Source organism: Emys orbicularis, chromosome 1, assembly GCF_028017835.1.
Source record: "Emys orbicularis isolate rEmyOrb1 chromosome 1, rEmyOrb1.hap1, whole genome shotgun sequence".
In the NCBI taxonomy this organism is placed as follows: domain Eukaryota; kingdom Metazoa; phylum Chordata; order Testudines; family Emydidae; genus Emys; species Emys orbicularis.
This window is the reverse complement of record NC_088683.1, coordinates 187,706,394-187,729,370: the sequence shown is the minus strand read 5'-3', so window position 1 is coordinate 187,729,370 and position 22,977 is coordinate 187,706,394. Positions and strand designations below refer to the sequence as shown.

Below are 22,977 nucleotides of genomic sequence, written 5' to 3'. Positions count from 1 at the left end.
TCTAAAATCAAACCAGATAAACTGACGGATAAAACTTTAGAAAAATGCACTTTGTGCCCTGAAAAGAATTACTTTGAGAAGCCTGGGCATTCATTCAGTAGTTTTGTTAGATATTTGCAGGGAGATGGTTTCTTCTGTGATTTGTAGATTAACTTTCATCATTTCCCTAAAGCCCAGATAGTTTCATTGGTTCTGACATAGAACGAACAATTGAAAACATTCTTCAGTAGTGAAATATTCCAAACTTCACTTTCACAGTTGAAGGTATGGAAGAAAAAAGATGGTTTTAGGCAGTGAAACGTGAAGGACAAGTGGTAGGCCTGTCACAGATGCTGATAGCTTGGCAATGGTTGTACATCATCTTCCCTTCGTTGGCTCATGGACCCTGTCTCAGCTGAAATGCAAACGTGCAGAATGACACATTTATTTTTCATCTTAAACCTTGATAGTTTCAGGCTTCCTGTGCATCACTGATTTGTTCCATTTCCCTGTGCTCACCACAGATGTGCTGCCACCAGTGCCAGGCCAAGGGGATAAAACTGCCACTATGCTTTCTGATGGAGCCATTTACAGCAGCATTGACTTCACCACCAAAACTAGTTACAACAGTTCCAGCCAAATCACACAAGCTACACCATATGCCACCACGCAGATTCTGCATTCCAACAGCATCCATGAGTTGGCAGTCGACTTACCTGATCCTCAGTGGAAAAGCTCAATTCAGCAAAAAACTGACCTCATGGGATTCGGTTACTCTCTGCCAGACCAAAGCAAAGGCAACAACGGTGATTCCTGCTCTTATTTTCCTGAGTCTGTTTATACTGGATCTTCTGTGCATGAATTAGAAAATTGTAGTTTGATTTATTATTCATATTTACCTTAACTAATAACATGCACCTTGCATGCATACTGTTCTTTACATCATCTCAAAATAAATTGTTCTGTGCTTTAGTCCTCTTTGTCTGACCGTAATCTGCAGCCCATCTGCATTTCCATTAGGACAGGCTAGGTAAAACATTTCCCACAGTCCCACCACATCTGCTTCTGACTTGCTAACTGCATGTTCTGCATGTGCTTATGCTGTAAACTAATCACATGATGCCACTATGACCTTTGCCCTTTAACCCTTAGCCTTACTTTACATCCCTGACTACCGATTGGCTGAGGGATTGTCTAATAGAATGCCACACAACCAGTCACAGGATTTCAGCACCACCAGCTCTCACAACAGCTCAGAAAGAAGTGGCAGCCTCTCAGGTTGGTTTCGTTACAATGTGTGTAAAGAGAAGTATTTGTGTTTGTAAGCAGCTTGCTCTGTGGTCCTGATTATAACCATGAAAGAGAGATTACTTCAATCACAATTTACAGTTAAATGTTGTGTCTGTCCATTTAGACTTCACTGAACATGTCATTGTAGTCTATAAAAACATGCTTTTACAAAAAACATCTTATTTGTCCAGGCTGCACAAGAAACCTATTTAGAGATAATAGGAAAATCTTTCTAGACTTTGTATCTTTCAGTATGATTGGAAATCTTACTTTGTAACATTCTCACCCTTCTAGTACAATATTGAATTTATTCTCAAACCAGTCTTCACTTTACAGTACAGATTATCTCTGTTGAGCCTCATGAAGAGGTTAATATTTTTGTTGAATCATTATTGGATCCCAACTCCTGTGAGCCAGGTTATAAATTTTATATAAACAGAGCCACCAGAAACAGCAAAATTCTCAGGTCCAAACAAATCCTCAAGATGGTTGGTATTTCAAAAATTGTTTCAAGTCTGCATACAAACATAATGTAAATAGTATATGTGTGCTGCATGCTATATTGGAAACATAACACATTTTCACTGAACAACAATGAATGTTGTTTCTTTATAAATACTCTTTAATTTTGACTTTGTTAAAATAGTATTATTGTAAAATTATGCCATTTTTAAAGTAAAAACAAAACCAAAAAACTTGCACTTAAAGTGAAAGTATGTCATTACATTTAAGCACAAAAGGAAAGAGTTCCAGGGATTTTAACTAGAGGTACATATTTTTTCTGAACCTTTGAAATTCTGTTATAAACTGAAGCAACCATAACAGTACAGATCAACTTTAGAAATGGTTTCTGTAGGTCAGTTTTAATGATGATTCAAAATAAATGTTGAGCTCATACAGATATAACTGTTGGCCTGTAATTTAAGTAGCCAAAAGTATTCTCACATTTTACGGGAAACAATAACTGATTCTAGTTAGATGGGGAAATAAGCTTATTGTTTTGGCAAAAAGAGACTGTGGTATTTTACATGTTTGTACTTGCTCTCTAATCTGAGGTGCATTGACACATATCTTAGAAAATTAGCTCCTCTCCATGCATATTTTCAAGTGCAGACATTTCTATGCCGAGATATGAGTCAGTATGTGCTAGGTATCAGAAGACAGTATAAAGCTTTTAAATGTGTTGTTGGTACTGAAATCAGTCCAACTGGCAGATTCTGTTCAAGGGCTGGATTCATTCAAATATTTGATTGTAGAATCACTGAAATTCAAGGTAAACAGACCTTTGAATTTCTGGCCTGACTGGCATGGAGAAATAAGACTTGTAAGGAACAATATTCAAACATAGACTAGACATTACATTCTAGTTCTCTGTTCCTCTGATCAGGCACTGGAGTACTTTTGCTTATAAAGAATGAGGAGAGGACAAATCCCTTTCCACAAAGAACCACGTGGCCCATATCCACAAGGATCACAGTAATACAAGTTCCCTCCCCACACTCTCCTTCCCTCTCCCCAAACATCCTCCCTTTCTCCATACAAGTCATATTCTCCTCAAAGCCTCATATTATTTCTCTCCCTCCCCCACTTTTTCCCACCAACCTTGTATTTCTCTCCTTATTTCCCATTCTGTCCTCCATTCATTTCTTGAAGTTCCCTGTCTCTTCTCAAAATCATTCAAGTCTTCCCTCCCTGCATGTATGCCCCTTTAGTTTGCTATCCAGGTCCCCGGCTTTTATCTCACTAATCTCTTTTCTTCTCCCAGATCCCTCTCCCCCAAAGGGCTTGCCTACAACTTTGTCCCCCTCTTCCCAAATCTCTCCTCTCAAACAGCCCCCCAAGTTTCTGCCTCCCCTTCCCAGTATCCTCAAGGTCTCCCAGTACTTGTCATTTCTCCCCAAGGTCCAGCTGTCGCAGCATTCCACACTCCCTAGCTCTCCTTCCTCAGGTCCTCTCCTTGTACTTGTGTCCAAGGTGCCCACTTTTCCGGGATCCCCATCACATTCTGGGGTGCAATCCAGACTGATGAGGGGTTGTGTCATTACCTGCCCTGTAACCCTGAGTGCCTCGAAATGCTTTGCATCATCCTTGGCTGGAGGCTGCCAGTTGGCATACAAGCCTGCACTGAGAGTGCCTGTGTGTTAAGCAGCTCTGACTCAGCAAATCTGATTCCAGGAGCCTGCTTGTTACACCACTGCCACACTCTGTCCTCCACCAGCCATAATTACATCTGGCAAGATGACCCCAATCCCTACCCCCAGTCCCAAATTTTCTCAAAACTCTGTGCTCTGCAATGTCCTGCCCTTTCCTGCGCCACTCAGCAAGAGATTAAGATTTGTTAGTTCTTTCAATAAAATAAGAAATACAATTTTAAAAAAAATGTTCGAGGTAGTTTCCTTACCAATCTACCTTCCAGAAAGATGGCTAAGCGCCCCCTTGGTCAGGATCTCCCACAAAGTCCAAAGTGCTCAGTTCCTTTGTCATTTTAGGTGAAAGATCTCTTGTCGTTCTTTGCCCATCTCTTTTATAGTCCAGTGCACCTTGGAAATGGATTTTTCTGAAGGTTACCCCCCCACCCCTCAGGGTAAAGTTCATTTAAGGCAACATGGAGTCTGGTGGCGAAGGAAGTTCCATGCTGGTTTCTTCCCCTGCTAGTGTTTGCTAAAATGCAAATTGATTTGTTTACTGCAATCTTCTCCCCCTGCTGTGATGCTCAGTAGTGCTCCCTTTGTTGGTTTAATGGTCCTGAGCACCTTCTATGTAAATTACATTCATGTTGTCTTTTATTGTATCGTGAAAGCACCTACAAAGTGGCAGAACCATATTCCTTTGTAGGGTAACTTTAGCCCTGCCTGGCAGACACACTTTGATAACACAGTATCCAATATGTTTGTACTTTTGAATTTGTCCTCCATACATACACCATGAAACAATATTAATGATCAGTATGTTATTAGTGTTTTATTGATATCTTACATGACACCTTTTAGATACAGGTTATGACATTAGCAGATAACAATGAACCCCTTGCCCTCTTGCATTGGTATGTTATTAGGGTCACACACACACCATGCCTATCCTCAATGTTCAAGGTCTCCCCTGCCTTTCCTTGCCCCAACTTCCTTCCTTGTTCTTGTCTTCCACAGGTTCCTTCCTCCCTGTTGTGCCCCTTATATCTGCCTCCCCCAAGCTCTTCCTTTTACCTGTCCCCACTGCCTTCCCAAAGTTACCCCTTTTACTGGTTCCCCTTTTCTCTAAGGTGCCTCAGGTGCCCCAGTTTATGTCCATCTCCTGTCCTTGCAAGGTTCCATGTCCCTCCAGCCTCATTTCTATCCTCCCCTTCCCAAGGATGCATTTAATCTATTCCCTGGAAGTTCCTTTTTCCTTAAGCTGCTCCATGATGCTGCTACCCCATTTTCCTTCCTGCCCCCACACTAAGGTTCTCCAAAGTCTTCCTTTCCTACACTTGCCCCTTCCTTTGAAAGTTCCTCCTAATCTGTCTCCAAAGAGGGGAAGAAGAAAAGAGACTGCTGTGCCAGTCTCATAGCTAGAACTCCTAATAACCAGCTCAGATCCCTCCCAGCTCTACCAGACTTCTACCTCTTACCAGCTCTCAGACCCTCCCAGAGAAAAGAGGAGGAACCCTGGCAGAGAAGGCACAGAAATGAGCTAGCTACAATGGGGAGTCTCAGCTGCAGCATCCCTCCAGCTGGGGTGAAATGAATCCCAGCTTGGCAGCCTGCAGGAGAGGGACGAGGTGACTGAGCACTTCAGTATAAAGAAGCAGCCCGATTGCTGTGGTAGTCTCTACTGCCCCTCCACTCCTTAGCTAGTCAAAAGGGGCTGTTGTCCCTCACAAGTGAAAAGTCCTGGTGTACCTGAGCTGCACTCACCCTGCCTCTATCATTATGCCCCTTGCTGGTTTTCTGCTCGTGTTGCTGGGATGAGACAAGCACGCTTGATGCATGGTTGGCAGCACCACCTACAGTTCAATCATGGTTTAGAAATCCTGTCTTGCTTGTGGTATTGTGACCTTTGACCCTATTTTGGCTGGTATTTGCCTAACTGCATACTCAGATCAGCATAACATGAGAGTAGGATGGACAGGCTGGATTAGGCTGTGCTTTCTGAAGCTAGTCTTTGCTGTAGGAGATGCTTCATCCCAAATATGAACTCATGTGGGTTGGTCCACTTAACTTTTTCCTGTAGAATCAAGAAACTAACATGGGAATTATTACTCCCCTGGATTCCTCCACAAGATGACTGACTACTTGAAGAATCCAGTACTGGAATCATATAGACTTAGTGTTCTGGTTGATGCTTCTGGGTTTTGCTCAGGATCTCATGACTTCCACGATAACCACAGGTTTTTCCAAGTGGTTGAAGACTAGCTTGCATCTTCTCTTTGCGCTGCGATAGCAAAATATAGCGTGAAGTTATTTGTCTTAGTCATGGCCAGTGCCACTCCTCCTCTTGGCTGGGATTCAGAGGAGCTATCCGAAATTTTGTTGATTTGGGGTGGTGGCAAATATGTGTGGGAAATATTTTAATGATGGGCCTAGAAATGCTGATGGCTTCAGCTGTGTTGTAGGCTTCTCAGATGGATGCTGCTGATTACACATTGATGAAACACTATTCGGGTTGTTTGGTAGACTATTATGACAATCTTTAATCCACCTCCACTGACAGACTGACACCCCCACATTATCTAGCCCCTGAATTGCCCTCTGAAAACACCACAGTTTAAGGATGACAAGTAATAGTTGATGTTCCAAGGGAGGATGCTGGCACACCAGTCCTAGAAAATTCACTCTGAGTAGGACTGATCAGAACATAGAGGGTTGTTGTTTTTTGGCTCTGCCAGGTGCATGGAAATCTTGCCATGCTGTTGGTTGCATCTCACCCAGTGCAGGTACAGGAGACAAAAGGCTTGAGTGATGACTGGTTTACCTCTCTTGTAATCTCATAGGAACGGGAATATCAGACAACAGAGTGGCATGGGATAGGAGGGGGGGGGAATGACAGGGGGATTGGAACAACCATCTCTTTTGTACATGTCCTACCTCCCAAAATTGCATTTGCCATAGGGAAAGAGAGAATAAAATACAGAAGAACCTCAGAGTTACGGACACCTCAGGAATGGACATTGTCTGTAACTCTGAAATGTTCGTGACTCTGACCAAGCCGTTATGGGATGCTCCTCAGGGTTGACTGGTCAGTCCCTATCTCTGGTGTTCGTATCTTTGAGGTTGTACTATAAAGAGAGGACAAAGGAAAGAAAAAGGGTAGAGAGGAAGGAGGAAGTAAAGAAGAGATGTGTAGAAACGGATTGGTTTCCACCGAACAAGGAGTGATTCAAATGGAAGTAGCACAAAAAGATTGAAAAGAGCAAAGGAAAGTGTGGATGAAAGAGGGTACAAGACAAGGAACAAAAGGGGGAAAAAGAGGGAGAAAAGCAAGGAATATTACCCACCTCATTTCCAACTGCATCTTCCCAGTTTTGAATTGCACATCCAATTGTAGTGCCCATTGTCCACAAGCTATTTGCATGCTTTCTACAAAATAAGCCATGTGAAGCATACTCTCCTAAAACATTTTGAAAGGCTCATTGATACTTTTTTTTAATTGAACTTGGTAATACCGTTTCAGCAGAAACCCAATTACTTTTACCTTTACGTTTTGACAACCATGCTTGTCATTCTGGCTGAAAGAAATTGACTCTAATGGCAAAGTTTTAGGTTGTGTCCTTAACCTCTCTGTTTTCCACAGAAAGAGATTATGCAAAACAGTCTTATAAATACACTGAAATCTGACATTTGAAAGAATATGCTGTGGTCTATTATTTTTTCCAACAATGAATGCACGGAGGCTTAAAGCAGACATGAATAAATCAATACATATATTTTTGATAAAGAAAAACTATGTTTCTACCTTATTCAGTTTATGCACCATTGTGATGAGGTTTTATGGGGTTCATATTTTTAAAAGAAGCAATTTTCAGCAATTATGTAGAATATTTTCCCATTTCATCTTATTATTATTTAGAACCTTAAAACAACCTTAACATGTCGATGCTGATGTTGCTAAGCTATAAATACATCTTCTTTTTTTGGATATGCCATCTGGAATCAGAATTCTTCCAAAGAAGTGTACAAAGCCAACATATTTTTTTCCATTATATTTCTGTAACGTTTGTTGATTTTGCAGGTGGGAAAGGAGGAAAAAAGAAGAAAAACAAAAATACTTCCAAGCCCCAGAAAAATAATGGGTCTAACTGGGCCAATGTTCCTCTACCACCTCCTCCAGTGCAGCCGCTCCCAGGCACAGAGCTAGAGCACTATGGAGAGGACCAGCAAGAAGCAGGGTGAGGCCTTTTCTTCTTTTGACACAATCAGTCGTTCTTTATCACAGTCAATTTTGTCTTAATGTGAATAAAACATCCTTATCTTAGCCTGTCTGCAAGCCATGGCAACGCATTCCCAGTTATTATATTGCTTATTGTTTGGTAGAAAATATACCATCTCTGTGAAATAAGGGCCTTATCCTGCAACCTTTCATCATGTAAATTGTCTTAATGAAGTCCAGGGTGTCTGCTTCCATGAGTAATGGTTACATGATCAAGTCTCATAGATTCTCTTCAGAGTGTCTCAAAAGGGCACCAAGGATAACCTTGCTTCATAATAATTTAGAGCTGATTCTGCTACCCTTACTCATGCGAAGTAGTACCTTACTCTGCAAGTAGCTCCACTGAAGTTAATTGGGCTTCTTGCAGAGGAAGGGCGGCAGAATCTGGCTTTTCGACTTTTCTAAAGTCTGGCAACAGATTAATCACCAAAGAGACACCAAAATGGAATAATTTTAGAAGACCTGCCAGTCGATGATACTCAACTTGCAGAACTGAAAAAGGAGCTCAAGTTATAGACACGCTATATGTGTGAGTTTCCGGAGTTTAAACATGCATCTTGACACTTTAAACCTCTTTGGATTGCTAAAACTCATTCCCAGGGACAGAAAAGCATGCCACAAACATTTTTTAAATGGGAGTGGACATTTTATGTAAAGAGAAACAACCCTGTGATTTGTTTTCATAACTGATGTATTTAACATTTTTGAGGAGAACAATCACAATATAACAAAAAATAAATTATAACAAATGTAGGAAAACAGATGGAAATGGTCAAATTCATCTCTGGTGGAGCTTGTGGAAGTCAATGGAGCACCATCAGGGATAAATTTGGCCCATCCATCTGTATTGATAACCCAATATTTTCACATCATGAGAAATAATTTTAAAAATAATCATAGTATCCTACATCTTCCTTTTTTTAAGTTAGAAGCTAATCTTCTTGTTCCCCTGGTCCTAGAGAAAGGTCACGAAATATTTAATGAATCATCTCCCAAAGCTACAGTTGATTTAAGTTATGTTAGTACATTTTAATGGGCAAACCATATATTGTTTGTGTATTTGCCGGTGTACATACCTAAACTTTTTAAAGCTCACTCTTCCCCCGTCCCACTGTGGAATCCTGCAATCTATCCTTCACTTCCCCCATCCCGCTCCATTATCTTCCCAACAGGCCCACACTTCCCCACCCTCTCTGAGGCCTTCCATAAACTTCTTTCTCTTTCTCCATTAACACGCTACCCTCAGTTTCCCCTCTTTTCCTAGTCGCCAGCCATAGCAACTAGTTTCTTCTTCTTTTCCTGCAATTCCTCAATAGGTCTCAGCTGCCTCCCTCTCATCCCTATGATCTTGCTAGCTGGAGTTAATTACCCATTCCCTTGGTTCATATTTTTCTTTCTCACCTCACAGTTTTTCTTTTCTCTGACTGTCCAACACATTTCCTTAATTTTCCTTCCTACCTGTTCCCCTTTTTTCCCCCACACACTGATCTCTACCACCAGCATCTTTAGTCAACACGTATTATTGATACAACCTCTTATTGTGTGGCAAAACTGTTCTGGACGCTTCTCTCTAGGGCACTAGTCCCAAAAGAAGAATTCGCATTGCCATATTCTGGGTTATGTAACTCAGAATAGGAATACTGAATATGGATGTGACTGTGGCCTAATAGAGAGATTGCCACAGAGCTGTGCCCCCTCAGTCCAGAAATGGACTCTGCACCTTTAAGAGGGGGGGGTGGGAGTTGTCTGGCTGGCTGAATGAAGGGAACAGTGCTTTATGGCTGGGGGGGGGGGTGGAGAGGAAAACTGCTGCAAAAGGGGCAAGGGGCAAGCGTGGCGACACTGACTCATCCCCTGGGAACCAGATAGGTGGAAGAGTTTAAAAGGGGTAGCCCTGTGTGTGAAGCCCCCCGCCACACTTTTACACAGAGCAGGCTGGGGCAGTGCGATCAGTGAATTCCAGATAGGTGGGTGGAAAAGGAGGCTACTGGAGATTAATATGTTGTGCAGGAGCTGGAGCCTATTATAATGTCATGGGAAAGGAAAAAAAATTGTTAGTTACTGAAATTGAAGGAAATGTTATTTACACTATTTTGATATGGGCACAAAAGTTTTGATATGGTTCCTTTCAGAAAATGGTCAAAGGCTCAGATCCATGCTTATGTTTCCCCCCAGAATCTGGCATAAACAGTATACTGTTAGTTAATCTCTATCATGCTTACAAAGATCTACATGTCCCTTTAAACCACCCTCCTTCCAAAATACCAAAATGTAGGTGATCAAATAAATCTAAAATATTGTCTTTAAGCCAGGTTCTGCTACCCTTATTCACATTGAATAGTATCCAGCTCCATGAATTTATGGGATGACTTCCAGAGTAAGATTCCATTCAGCCTGAGTAAGCATGCTAGAATCAGTAATACTCCTTACTATACCTAGAGCTATTCAAATATATTTTCCAGCCAAACAAATTTGGTCAATTCAACAGAAATTCTCTAAACATTTCAGTCAACCTAAAAATGCATTTTTCAGGGGAAAAGTTTTTACCCCAAATTTCATGCAGCTCTATTTCGTATATATATTTTGGACTTCAAAGTACTGTCTATATTTAAGGATTTTTTTCCAAAAATGCAATCTACTTTAATAGACTACTATACAAATTTAAGATATGATAAATAATAATAATTCTCTAGATCAGCTTGGTGTTTTAATTATTTTTTAAAATCAATGTGTGCTAATATTTAACTAAATTAATTCCGCAATAATAGGCAAACCACTTCCATCTTCTTTAAAGATGACAAACTGATAAATAAGACAAGTGAATTGAAGTATCATCTAGAGAAAGCCTTTGTGACACAGGGCTTGACTTCTTAGTTGCATAAAATATCTGTTATCTAGATGGAAGAAATTATATTAGTCACCAAAACAACACTGGTTATTTAAGGGTAGAGTAATCAGGGATATTGACAACACACTTCCAAGTTCCACACAATTCAGGCTCAGTTTTTGCTGTGTTTATCTTTCAAATTACACTTTTCAGTTAGTTATAATGTCACATTGATAGTAATGGCAACCAGACTTTCTAAAGTACATCAAAATGACCAAAAAAAAAAAATTAAATTAAATTTATAGACCAGATCTGCAGCTGGAATAAATAGACACAGCTCCATTTAAATTAGTAGAGTTACGCTGATTTATACCAGCTGAGGATCTAGCCAGTACATTTTTGGCCTTTTGCATCTTTTTTCTTTCAACCTCTAAAGTCAAATGAAAGTGCAAAATCAAGATTGTATTTCCTATGTCAGCTTTAATATTGACATGTTGGAAAAAAGTGGCTTAGATTTTTATTTTTATATTTTTATTCATCGTAATTCGTTTGATTTCTAACATAAATACCCACCATAACATTACATTTATCTTTTAAAATCACATATTTGGAAATAACCATGTTGCACAGGAAAACTGAATCCATTCAGACAGGCCTTGCAATGTGATCTGAAGATGAACAAACTTATACCAGCAGGACAGTGTCCTGGAGAATGTTCAACTTCCAACCCTCTCCTCTCCCTAATCCCTGAGTTTCTATTTATGGACTCTTACCGTGAGCATCCTAACTAAACTCAATTGCAAAGGATTTTATACATCAAAGTTAACACATTAAATTGCACCTGGAGACCTATAGGTAGGCAGCAGCCTGTGAAGCACAGGTATATTATAATCTACATTAGCCTCATCATTAAATTAGCAGGCAGCAACCTTGTGCACTAGATTAAGTTTCCAGATTGTTTTCAAGCGTAGCATCAGATGAAGTGCATTATAGTAATCCAGTCCAGAACTAACTGTTGTGATGTCTGCAACCAAGAACAATGGTCATGGTCACCTAGCCAAACTCTTTGCTCTTTACTGCTCTCCAGATGTGTAAAAGGGCCTAAAATCAGTCCCATGCTCCCCCCAAACCCTTGTAACATAAGATGGATATATTGGGCCAAATTCTCCAGGTCACTAAGGCCATTTTGTGCCACTAAGGCACTTCGCACAAATGGCCTTAAAATGGCCAAAGATAGCCAGTGGAGAATTCCCCCTGTACAGGGGAACTCCCTGATCATGGAGATGATTGCCACCTGCTGTGCCAGGCACCTGCAACACAAATGGATAGAGGAGGTGTGCCAGGAGTGGGGTGAGGAACCAGTGTGGCATAGCAGAGCTCCACGATGCCATATTCTCCAGTGACCTAACTTAGTGCTGTTCCTGTGTGGCTCCAACTTGCACTGGAGTTGAGTGGCTAAGGATTAAAAAATAGTTTCAACTGACTACCTGTGGCTGCCCCCCAGCCTTTCCTTTTGCCTCAGCTATGCTGGATGAGATAAAGAATCTGTCCTATTCTCTCAATTGAGGGAGGAGACATCATCTCCAAATCAAAGCAGACTTTTGTATGGCGTGGGCTATTGGGTAAGATATTCAGAAAGTCAATGTGTGTGGATATTTCCAGCTCTCTTTCCTGATCTTCCGCTAACACCATCTCCATTCCCTTTTGTCTTCCCTAACTTTTCATAGTTCCCCCACATGCCCTTTGTACCTTCTCTCCTTTCCCTGAGCTATTGTCAGTCAAGCACCCTCCCAATTCCCCTTCTCAAGAAACTGTATTTTTCTCCTTGTTTCAGTTAATAATCTGGATAGTGGCTGTATTGAACATTGATTGTTTAATTATTATTACCTTTTATTTTTAGTATTTTTTTTCAGTGTTTAATTTTATCATTAATAATATACATCATCCCACCCGACCCCAGTAATGAAACCCTTCATGCAGACAGGTAGTTATAAGACACGTTTAATTATTGCTGTTGATTATTCCTAACGAGAAATAAAAAGGAAATATTAATTAGTTGTGATATCAATGTAATTGTTAATCATATTGCTTCTTGAGGAAAAAGTAATGAAGGTAATAATATGATACTCTTTTAGTTCAAATACATCCTTTTGGACAACTCCTGAAGAAAGGGACCTTCCTTGCTTGAAAGATTGTGTATTATAACAAAGCTGCGGTGTAAAGACCAACCTATCACATTGTTTATCTTATCTAATTCATATTGTAAGGAGAAGGCAACATGTCAATGGCGTATATATTAGTTCGTTAACAGCCAAATATAAATAGATTAAAAAATATAAGACTATAAAGTGATAACAGTAATGGGAACATACAGATTTTGGGTTTTCCAGGACAAGTTTCAGACATGGACTTTAAGTGAATTTCTGTGGAATCATTGCCAGAAATCCCTGGTGATATTAAACACTCATATTTTATAGATAGCTACTATGAAAGTGTAATATTGTATTTTACTCAGAAAAATGGATGTTAACAATATTTACTGTGCTACAGTTTCATCAGCTCCAAAAACTAAGCAAGGTATATCAGATGAAATGAGTTAGCTGTGAAGGTCATCACAGATAAGTGCCAGCGATGCCTTGATACTTGATACCTGATCACACCATCAGGTATTCTGTACATGTTATATTACATAAAAGAACATTAAGGTTTCAAAAGCAATCATTCAAAAGTTAGGAGATACCCAAATTAAGTTTGCCTGTGCATTATGATATTGTCTTTAATTACATGATCCTTTCCACCAAACTTCTGTCTGTAAAGTCAAGCTCTTTTAACAATTATGTATCTAAACTGTGTAGACTTCTACACAGGGAGAGGGAAATTGTACTTTCATTCATTTTAGAAGTCTCTAAATATTGGGTAAAATAGCTTTTCTGTCCATAATGTAACTTTAATGTTCTCTCTCTCATGATATGTCAGGACTAGAAACAATAGCTTTATTGAAATGGAAAATACAACTTCAGTTTCTAACCTTGATGAGTCACAATATATTAGACCAGGAGTCGGCAACGTTCGGCACGCGGCTCGCCAGGGTAAGCACCCTAGCAGGCCGGGCCAGTTTATTTACCTGCTGACGCGGCAGGTTCGTCCGATCACGGCCCCCACTGGCCGCGGTTCGCCGTCCCAGGCCAATGGAGGCGTCGAGAAGCGGCGCGGGCGAACGATGTGCTGGCCGCGGCTTCCTGCCGCCCTCATTGGCCCGAGACGGCAAACCGCGGCCAATGGGGGCCGCGATCGGCCGAAATTGCCGCGTCAGCAGGTAAATAAACTGGCCCGGCCCGCCAGGGTGCTTACTCTGGCGAGCCGCGTGCCAAACGTTGCCGACCCCTGTATGAGACCCTAAACTTTTCTTTGGGCCAGGACTGAGTATTACTCTCAGACCAATGTAATTCTAGCTGAGAATTACTTATATGAGAAGAATGAAAGAAGGAAATATTTTTTGGCATATTTTTTTTTTAAATTTGTGGCAACTGTGTTGAAAATATTTAGAAATTTAGAATGTCATCTAAGCAGTCCCAACGGAGATTAATTAGTAGGTGAGGTGCTGGCAGAGAGGCCCAGGTGCATGATAAATGCAATTTATCAGATGGCTCTGTCATTTATCATGTGTATATAACCTCCCATTGTGCTTGGGGTGAATTGGGTGTGTTGCTGTTGTATGCATTTAATACTTTTTCTAGGTTGCATAAAATACAGAAAGGCAATGTATGCAGTTTACAATCTTTGTGGAAACCATAACTTTTGAATTCACTACATATAGTGCACTGAAAGCCAAAGATGTAATAATGTATTAACGAACACTAGTATTTTACATTTAGAGCATATTCCCTCCCCTGTTTCTGGCTCCTTTGTAATGAGCATGCAGCAAAAAGGGGCTGGAATGTGGACCGAAGGGCAAAATTTTAAAAAGTATTTAGATGCCTAAAGATGCAGATAGGCACCTATTGCAAGTTTCAGAAACACCTAGGTACCCAGCTCCAACGGGAGCTGGGCATCTAGGCACTATTGAAAATCCTGCTGCGTGCCTAAATACCCTTTTTAAAATATGGCCCTAAGGGTATGTCCACACTGCACTCTAAATCCCATGGCAGCTCCAGCCTGAGCTCTACACTGCCATTTTTAATGCTGTAGCATGAGCTTGAGTTTGTAGACCCAGGCACTGAGACTTGCTGCCAGGGGTTTTAAAACCCAGTGTAGACATATCCTCAGTGTCCAGCTGAGAATTTCCTCAAGGTAGAGATTTTTGTTTATATCGCACCAGAATAGACATCTCCTGTGCCAACCACCCTCCCTCACCCCTACATCTGGGCTATATTAGGGTAGTGTGGAGTGGAGCAGGCTATAGAACAGCATGTGAAAACCTGCTTGCCTTTCCAGTTACTATTAATTTACCGACTGTGTGGGAGTAATGACTGGGTTATGTGTGGAATAATGGTAACAACAAATCTTCCAAACCTCTCTTGGTATGGTCACTGCTTTGGGGATGCAAGAAGAGACCTAACATATGCTTGTTAGAAGGAAGGTGGAAGTACGAAAATGCTATGCCTAAATATTTGAGTTCATTCACTGTCTTTTAATCAGTAGTCTGGGTTTTCATGTCTAGAAGCAGGTAAATCTTTAATTCATTCTCGTAGCTTAATAGTCCAGAAAGTGCGTTAGTTCATTTCCTTTGGTAATTGTGAGGTAATGTTATCTGATTAATATTAAAAAACATGATAAAGGACATGTGGTTTGTTGTAGCAAATTTTGTTCAAATTGCTTAGCTATTATGAGCCAAAGAAACAAAGAAACAAAACCAATGTGACAAATTTCAGCAATTATTGCCTTACTTATATTTAAAATAATAATTAAGACTCAAACTACATGTCAGGGTAGGCATGTCCCATAAACATCTACACAGCAACCTCATTATCCACCTTCAAATCCCTCCTCAAAAGTCACCTTTTCTGAGTTTGTACAGCACCTAGCACAATGGGGTCTAGCCTATAACTAGGGCTCTATGGTAATGTGAATAATAAATAGTAATAATAAAGATGCCCGTCTTTCCCTCTAGTATAGAGAAGAGGCTAGTTTTGGTTGATACTAAATTTACATGATCTTGATTTCAGATATGACAGTGATGGTTGGTGTCCTCCTTTACCGGTTCAGACGTACTTACACCAGGGCCTGGAGGATGAGCTTGAAGAAGATGATGACAGAGTGCCTACACCACCTGTCCGAGGGGTGGCCTCCTCACCAGCAATCTCCTTTGGGCAACAGTCCACTGCAACTCTCACACCTTCTCCACGAGAGGAAATGCAGCCAATGCTTCAAGCCCACCTTGATGAATTAACCAGGGCCTACCAGTTTGACATAGCAAAGCAAACATGGTAAATGTTTGAGTTAGACACATGTAATTTTAGAAAATGATACTGTAATAATACAGTATCCAGTGCCAAAATCCTTTTTACTACACAACAACTGAAACTGTTAATTGAAAAAATATATATATTAAAAAGAGTATCTCTATGGTATGAAAATGGAACCTAAAAATAGGTATTGTATTAAATTTGTGTTAAAAATACATCTAAACACGATATTCATCTGGAATGCTGGTATATGCCAATTGATTAACCGCATCAACAGGTAACTTTTATCCACACACTTCAGGATAGCAAATAAATTGAATTTTTCAGGGCTTTGGAAATAACGAGACACTAAATCACTGTTTAAACTTCAGGTCGGTCACCTTCAGTATCAATACAACCGTTATTTTTCTGGACAATTAGCTTCATTCACATTTACATGTGACTGAAGTATCCACACAGCTAAGAGTTTTGATAGTATGTTGAAATAGCACCTCTAATTTTAATAGGAAGATAATAGAAACAGCAGGAAGAAAGTTATTAAATTACACAGACTGGATCTAGTCCGTTAGAATGTTTTTCGCTTATTCAAAGGAAGAAGCAGCAAATATCACTGTAACATTTTCACTATAAAACAAACATTAGAAGCAATCTCTTCAGGGACTAAAAAGAACTTTTCAGCTGCACAGGACAAGAACTGAAGGCCAGTTGCTTTCTGGGTGTCCCCTAAGTAGTAGTTGTCCTTTTAAAACTTTTCCATCTAGAGAAAATAAAAAAAGAGCCTGAGAATCTCAGAAGATAAAGTACAACTAGTTGCTGAATGACACTCCACCAACAAAGAAGCAGACATGCTTCATTGGCAAACAAAGGTCACAACTATATTCAACATTTGCCATCATAAATAGAACAGACAGGTAGACAATCCATGCCAAATCAAATCCAGCTGTTTTCTCTTGGAAGCCTCTAGGCTCATTTGCAAGCTGCATTCCATCCACAGGGTAATTAGGCCCTACTGCAGTGCCACAGCGCCTAGTATAGGCTCTAGCCTGCCCAGGGGACTGGCCCAAATCTGAGGCAGCAGCTAATCCTGGCCCATTCCAGTATCTGATTTGAGCCAGCATACAAATGTGTGCCCTGCCTGTGAAGGCTGTAATTTGCAGGTGTTATGCTTCCAATGGCCTGCAAACTGCAGGTGCCATTTTGGTGTCAGATGACACTGTGAATCTCATTACGACATCTATGCTTTTTTGGGGAGGGCTATCCACCTGATTTTAGCTTATAAAAACACACCTGTATAAATATACATAATACCAATAATCCATATACACTAACCAAAAGTTAATTCTCTCTTGCCACCTAAAGCCCTTTTATACCAGCAGGCAGGCAAAATTGCTCAGTAAGTGCCCTTCACAACTTCCAAATAAGGGGTAAGGAGGCCATTTTGGAATGTTGCTACCCGGTGACCACACCTGCTTTACATAGCCCTGTTCAACTGCAGTCAGATGACCCAATGTGGCCTACTGGTGGTGCAAGTAAAATGTTCCAAGTCCTAGCCTCCCTATCCAGTTCACTGTGGGATCTATTTCTTTGACAATAAGAAGACCAAAATTCCGGGCTTTCTACCATGCTGACCAATCATGAATAAGGATCCACTTTACAGATTGCAAACAGTCAAGCAAAGTCATAACTGGCTTCTGAGAACCCCCTACTTGCCTGTCACAGCGCCCACTCAAACAGATTGCTCAAGAAAGCAGCTCACAGCTAAGAGACTGGGTCCTGCTCCCCTTATTAGAGTTGCTGCAGAGTTAGGATCCACATTGTTAGGATCCACAGATTTCAAAATCAGTGTTGTGAAGGGCCACAATAATGACCTCATTGTGCTCTAGTTAAATTAGTTCTAGTTGGGCAAACTAAATACATGCGTGCTGAAGATGAGATACAATCCATGCTACCAGAAAACTATTCGCCTGGAGAACACTGCCTGCTCTTCAGGCTGAATTCCATGTAATAACATCTAGTTTGGGTGGGGAAAATGTCCTCTTCCTGCAGTACAAGTTGAATTTGAAAGCTTTTGGCTTCTATTGAGAGGAAGGATGTTCTAACAGTTTGGGCACTAGCCTGGAACCCAAGTGACCCTGCTCTGCCATAGACTTCCTATGTGACTTTGGGCAACTCACAAATTCTCTCTGTGCCTCAGTTTTCCATCTGTAATATGGGGGTAATAGCAATTCTCCACATCACTGAGGTTGTAGTAAGGAGAAATACATTAAAAGGTAGCACTCAGATACTATGGTAATAGGTACCATATACGTACCTGACATAGATATCTGAGTCACCTCTTCTTGGGTAAATAACTTACAAACAACTTTGTAAATACATTCAGGGTATACTGGAAGATTTGTCTCTTTTCTCATTGGCCCAGCAAACCAATGTCTTCCGCTCAGCCCAACAGCATTTCTGTTTATCTGTTTGTATAGGCACATCCAAAGCAATACTCAACCTCCTCTGGCTCCAATTCCACCACTTGGATATGTAGCTGGAACCCTTATTTCAGATTTGGAAACAGACATTCCAGATGATGATGAGGATGATATTGAAGAAGAAGCTATAGAAATCACTAGGCCACTAAGAGGTCTAGAGCATACTCCAGGATCCAGTATGGACAACCTAGACAGCTCTGTGACAGGTAACCGAACACATTTAAGAGTGAACCAACATGTTTGTAATATTAAAATACATCATAAATCAAATACCTTTTAAGCAAAAATTTATTCCATTCTATTTCTGTGATATTTAAAATATGTTAATATTAAACACTAAAGTTAAAGAAGGATTTGAAAATACTTTTGCTTTGCTGCAGAATGATAAGAAAATTCATGAATTTTAAAAAGCTTTAAAGACATGAAAGAAAACTCAATTATATCCTGTCTTTCATGAAAAGTTCAGACTGTTGGGGAAGCAAGTCTATTACATAAAAAGGGTGTGGGGGGGGAAGCCCTTAACTTTGAAACGATATACTGTATTTTGTATATTGGGAGCAGCATAAAAAGTAAATGTTATCTTAAAATGTTTCTAGATATTTGGCTGTGTAAAAGCATGCACTGATGAACACGGAGGTAAAAAGACTTTTCAGAATAAGCTTGGCTAGATCAGCACAAAATGTATTTGTAGACTGAAGAAAATGTATATGTAGGTGAAACATATATTTTATACCCACTTCATATTGCTGTATTTAATAATTGTTCCCTTTCAGTGAAGATATCTAATTATTCTGTCACCTTTTCCTTCACCGTTTCTTATTCCTTGGATGTCTAGAAAAGTAACAACTGGGATCAACAAAGAGGGGCCTGAAAATGCATGCTAAACTATTCCACCAAATCTGAATTAGTAAAATTGCTGTCAAAGAAAGACAGAAAGCCATGGAGTTTTCTTAGAAAAAGCTGGTTTTACATGAACATTATGAACCCTTTCTGAGGCATCAGTAAACTTTCCTTTAAACTGAAGGTGGACCTGTACGTAACGTACTGCATCCATGATGATTTAGCTCTACTGATGACTCAAATGTGCGTGGTCTTACATAGCTCATTAAAAATACTGTTTGTCTCTTCAGTCATTGATCTTTATGTGAAAGCACTAATTTCTAGATATACCTGCACAGTACACTTGCTCACTGGGGACATATTAATGTAGCACCACTTAATTTTATCTCACCTCTCTGTGCCTTACAAGTTCTAAGAATTTTACTCCCTTATCTAAACATTGCAGCTCTGAAAACACATTGCAGTTCCCACTGATGGAGGCAGGACTGTGACAGTGATGAAGCATCAGTACCTATAATTTTCCTATTCTTCCCTTGTTGAATTAAACAGTGTACTGCTCTATCCCACTTTCCGGTTTTTCCCTTACCCTGGGCCAGACTGCTTGCCAAGCTAATTAAGATTTAAGAACTGTAACTCTAGTGTTGTGATTTGAAATCCAGATCCAAATGAAAGCTGTAGAGTTATAGTTTAAATTTTTGAATTCAGAAGGCTGACTTATTAGTGCACGGATATGGTAAGCTACTTTGCCTGAATTTCTAGCATAAGCTCCTTCAGGCTATAATTCTGCATATTTTTGCATATCTCACTAATGGCTCTGAAGCCTTTCCATTAGGAATGCAGCAAAGGTTTTACAGTGATAATACAGGACTAAATAAAAAAATCAGCTTAGTATATATTGTCCCTTCAGTGTGTATTAATATGTCAATATTGGTATATCTGTATATCAGAAAATGAGCATTTTACACATTTATATTTTCAACTGTTATTAGTATCCTACTTTACCTAATGTGAATGAAATAAGGACAGCTGCATTTCTGCTGCAGTTAACATACTTCTGGGTTCATTACAATTGATGCTTTTATGAATAAAAATCAAACCTGCTTTCCTAGATAGAAATACTGCTTAATTATTGGTGTGTTAAAAATCTCAGTCTGTGAAGTTGTATATTGCAGGAAGAAGTTGTGCTTTACCTCATAACCTATAAATAATACATATGTTTAGTAAAATGACCTACAAAATCTCAGGCATCTAGATAACAAATTGTCTTCTGCCTTCTTCGATGACTGTATGGGGAAATACGATAAAAGCCTTCATTTTCTCTCTTGGATTTGAGTCTCTTAGCAATAGTATAATTTTCACATGAGGAAGTGCATATTATATTTGTGGGGGATGTTGCAAAGGATAATATTTTGAGATGTTTATGATCCCATTAACCCCCATAGGCTTGATTGTTCAGCAATAAGCACAGTATGTAGAACCCATTGTTTCAAAGGTTTCTCAAATTGCCTGATTTGCTTATCTTTGATATGTTAGGCATTCCTGAGGTCTCCCCATATCCTGCAAACAAAATAACTGATGAGTTAAAATACAAGCTCATTATTTGCGTAGGGCTTCAGATACGTTAGAACGGCGATTTCCTGGGACTTTTATAATGTTGTTTCATTTCTCTAAAGCTATTGAATATTTTAGAAAATTGAGCAAAAATATAGTACCTGGTCCTTAAGAACTCAGAAGCCAACATTTATTGTTAAAAAGAGGTGTTTCTGTGAGGTTAGTACTTATGGAAAAATATTGGCTCACATCCCCAGATACTGAAGGCCTCAGAACAGAGAGACAACAAAGACAGAAGCACTGCTCTGAGGTCAGCCTGCCTCAGCACTGACCTGGAGATATCATCTCTAGGAGTGAGAGGGTAGTTTGGTCTTCATAGCAGAGTCAATCCTTGTGCTTTCTGCTGAGGCTGCCAACTAGTTTTACATCCAGCACCCACTAAGGGGGAGATTTTTGTGCTATGCAGACTGGTTCAGTGGAAACAGAACTCCAACTTCCAAATGCATCTGACATGAGGCATGTTTAAGTGATGGAATTTATTGATGGTGTTTCTCCAGGAAGTCTCCCATTGTGGCAGTTATAAAATAGAAGTTGCTAGAAAAGTCCTAATAACATCCAAGACCATGATTAAGCAGAGCTGTTGGAGATGCCGTCAGATTTTAGTGCATTCTGAGTGGTCTCTCAGTGGTAGTGGATCTTTTTATCTGAAAGTAGAGGAATTACTTTGATCATACCGTATAATTTGATAGATGGAAAATCCAATACAATTCCAAAAGTTTGAGGTTGAGGCGCAAAATGGAAAGTCACCATCAGGATATTTTTCCAAAGGCTATTTTATTAGGGTCAGTAGGCTCATATGTCAACTGAATTAGGAAATGTTAGATTTAGAAATTATAGTAGGGTCCCCTCATTGTCAAAAAGTCTTTATTTCCCAGCCCCTCTTGATTTAGTTAGTGCTGATGGAGGATGCAGACAGAGATTTTCCTCTATGTGTTTAAGCTTTTCTGTTTGTGGGTGAGAGAGCAAATGCTGACATGTATAAAAAAAAAAAGGGAGGAAGGGAAAGAGGAGTTCACAGTAAACACATCTTAATGGTCTCTAGGTATTATAAAGGAAACCCAAGCTGGGAAAATTCTATTTAAACTTTTGAATAATGATTTTATAAATCTAAAAGCTGACGTGTTAATTTGTTTCCAGCAAAATTCTGAGTAATAGTAAATGGAAAGAAGGACTTATTTTAACACTATGATGTTTTTTCCCAGCATCTAAATCATCCATAGTTTATTAGACGATTAAGTTGCTGGTTCTCATAAAAATATTGAGCTGATATAGAACTCCTGCTTTCTTAACTTTCAGTTAATTGATCATTTATGTCTCCTTTTCTTTTAACAGGTTCATTGAAATATTGGTAATGGGAAATTTGGGAGACAGGATTGCATTGGTTTAATGTAATGTTTGTATTTATGATGCAATTTTGTGCCATAATTTTGACCAGAATTCTTGTTGTTCTGCTTTAATAGTACATAAGGACTTAATTGTCTAAGATTACTGTATGGGATTTGATCCACTTTTCATTGAAGTCAATTGAAAATCTCTTAGGCCTTGACCAACCCCCTTAAAATTTCATAGCCTTGCCACCAGCAGTGTAGAAACAGTGAGCACTCTAGTTACAAATAAGGTACAGACATTTTAAGAACTTTCAGCCTTTGACATCTGTGATAGACCTGCTCTTGGCAGGGGTAGACCATCCGGGTGTTCTATCATCAGTGACCATTCTACATAATGGTTCATGCCATTCCCCCCATTAGTGCATCTGTACTTATGTGGAAGCTGAGGAGAAAAGAGTTTAGTGTAGCTGCAACCCTGTTAACTCCAGGGTTTATGGGAGTTTAATCAAACCCATCATTTGCTCAAGTGAAACAGGATACATCCATCAATGGCTATTAGCTAAGACCCATGCTCTGGGTGTCCTTTGGCCTTTGACTGCCAGATGCTGGGACTGGACGATAGGGGATGGATCACTTGATGACTGCCCTGTTCTCTACATTTGCTTTGAAGCATCTGGCACTGGCCACTGTCAGAGACAGGATACTGGGCTAGATGGACCATTGGTCTGACACAGTATGGCCATTCTTATGTTCTTATGACTGAAAATAGTACACAGTTATTCTTGCACATGGGTAACAAAATTGAAATAATCTAA

The 22,977-nt window shown here is 39.8% G+C and overlaps 1 protein-coding gene across 1 annotated transcript in view; it reads left to right on the top strand.

Moving 5' to 3' along the window:
- Positions 1–22,977, top strand: part of ROBO2 (roundabout guidance receptor 2) — a 587,768-nt gene that overhangs the window by 518,931 nt on the left and 45,860 nt on the right. The window contains exons 22-26 of the mRNA XM_065421111.1: positions 504–785; positions 1,132–1,257; positions 7,477–7,633; positions 15,667–15,927; positions 18,381–18,589. Coding sequence (XP_065277183.1) covers positions 504–785; positions 1,132–1,257; positions 7,477–7,633; positions 15,667–15,927; positions 18,381–18,589 — 1,035 coding nt within the window. The remainder of the gene's footprint in view (positions 1–503; positions 786–1,131; positions 1,258–7,476; positions 7,634–15,666; positions 15,928–18,380; positions 18,590–22,977) is intronic.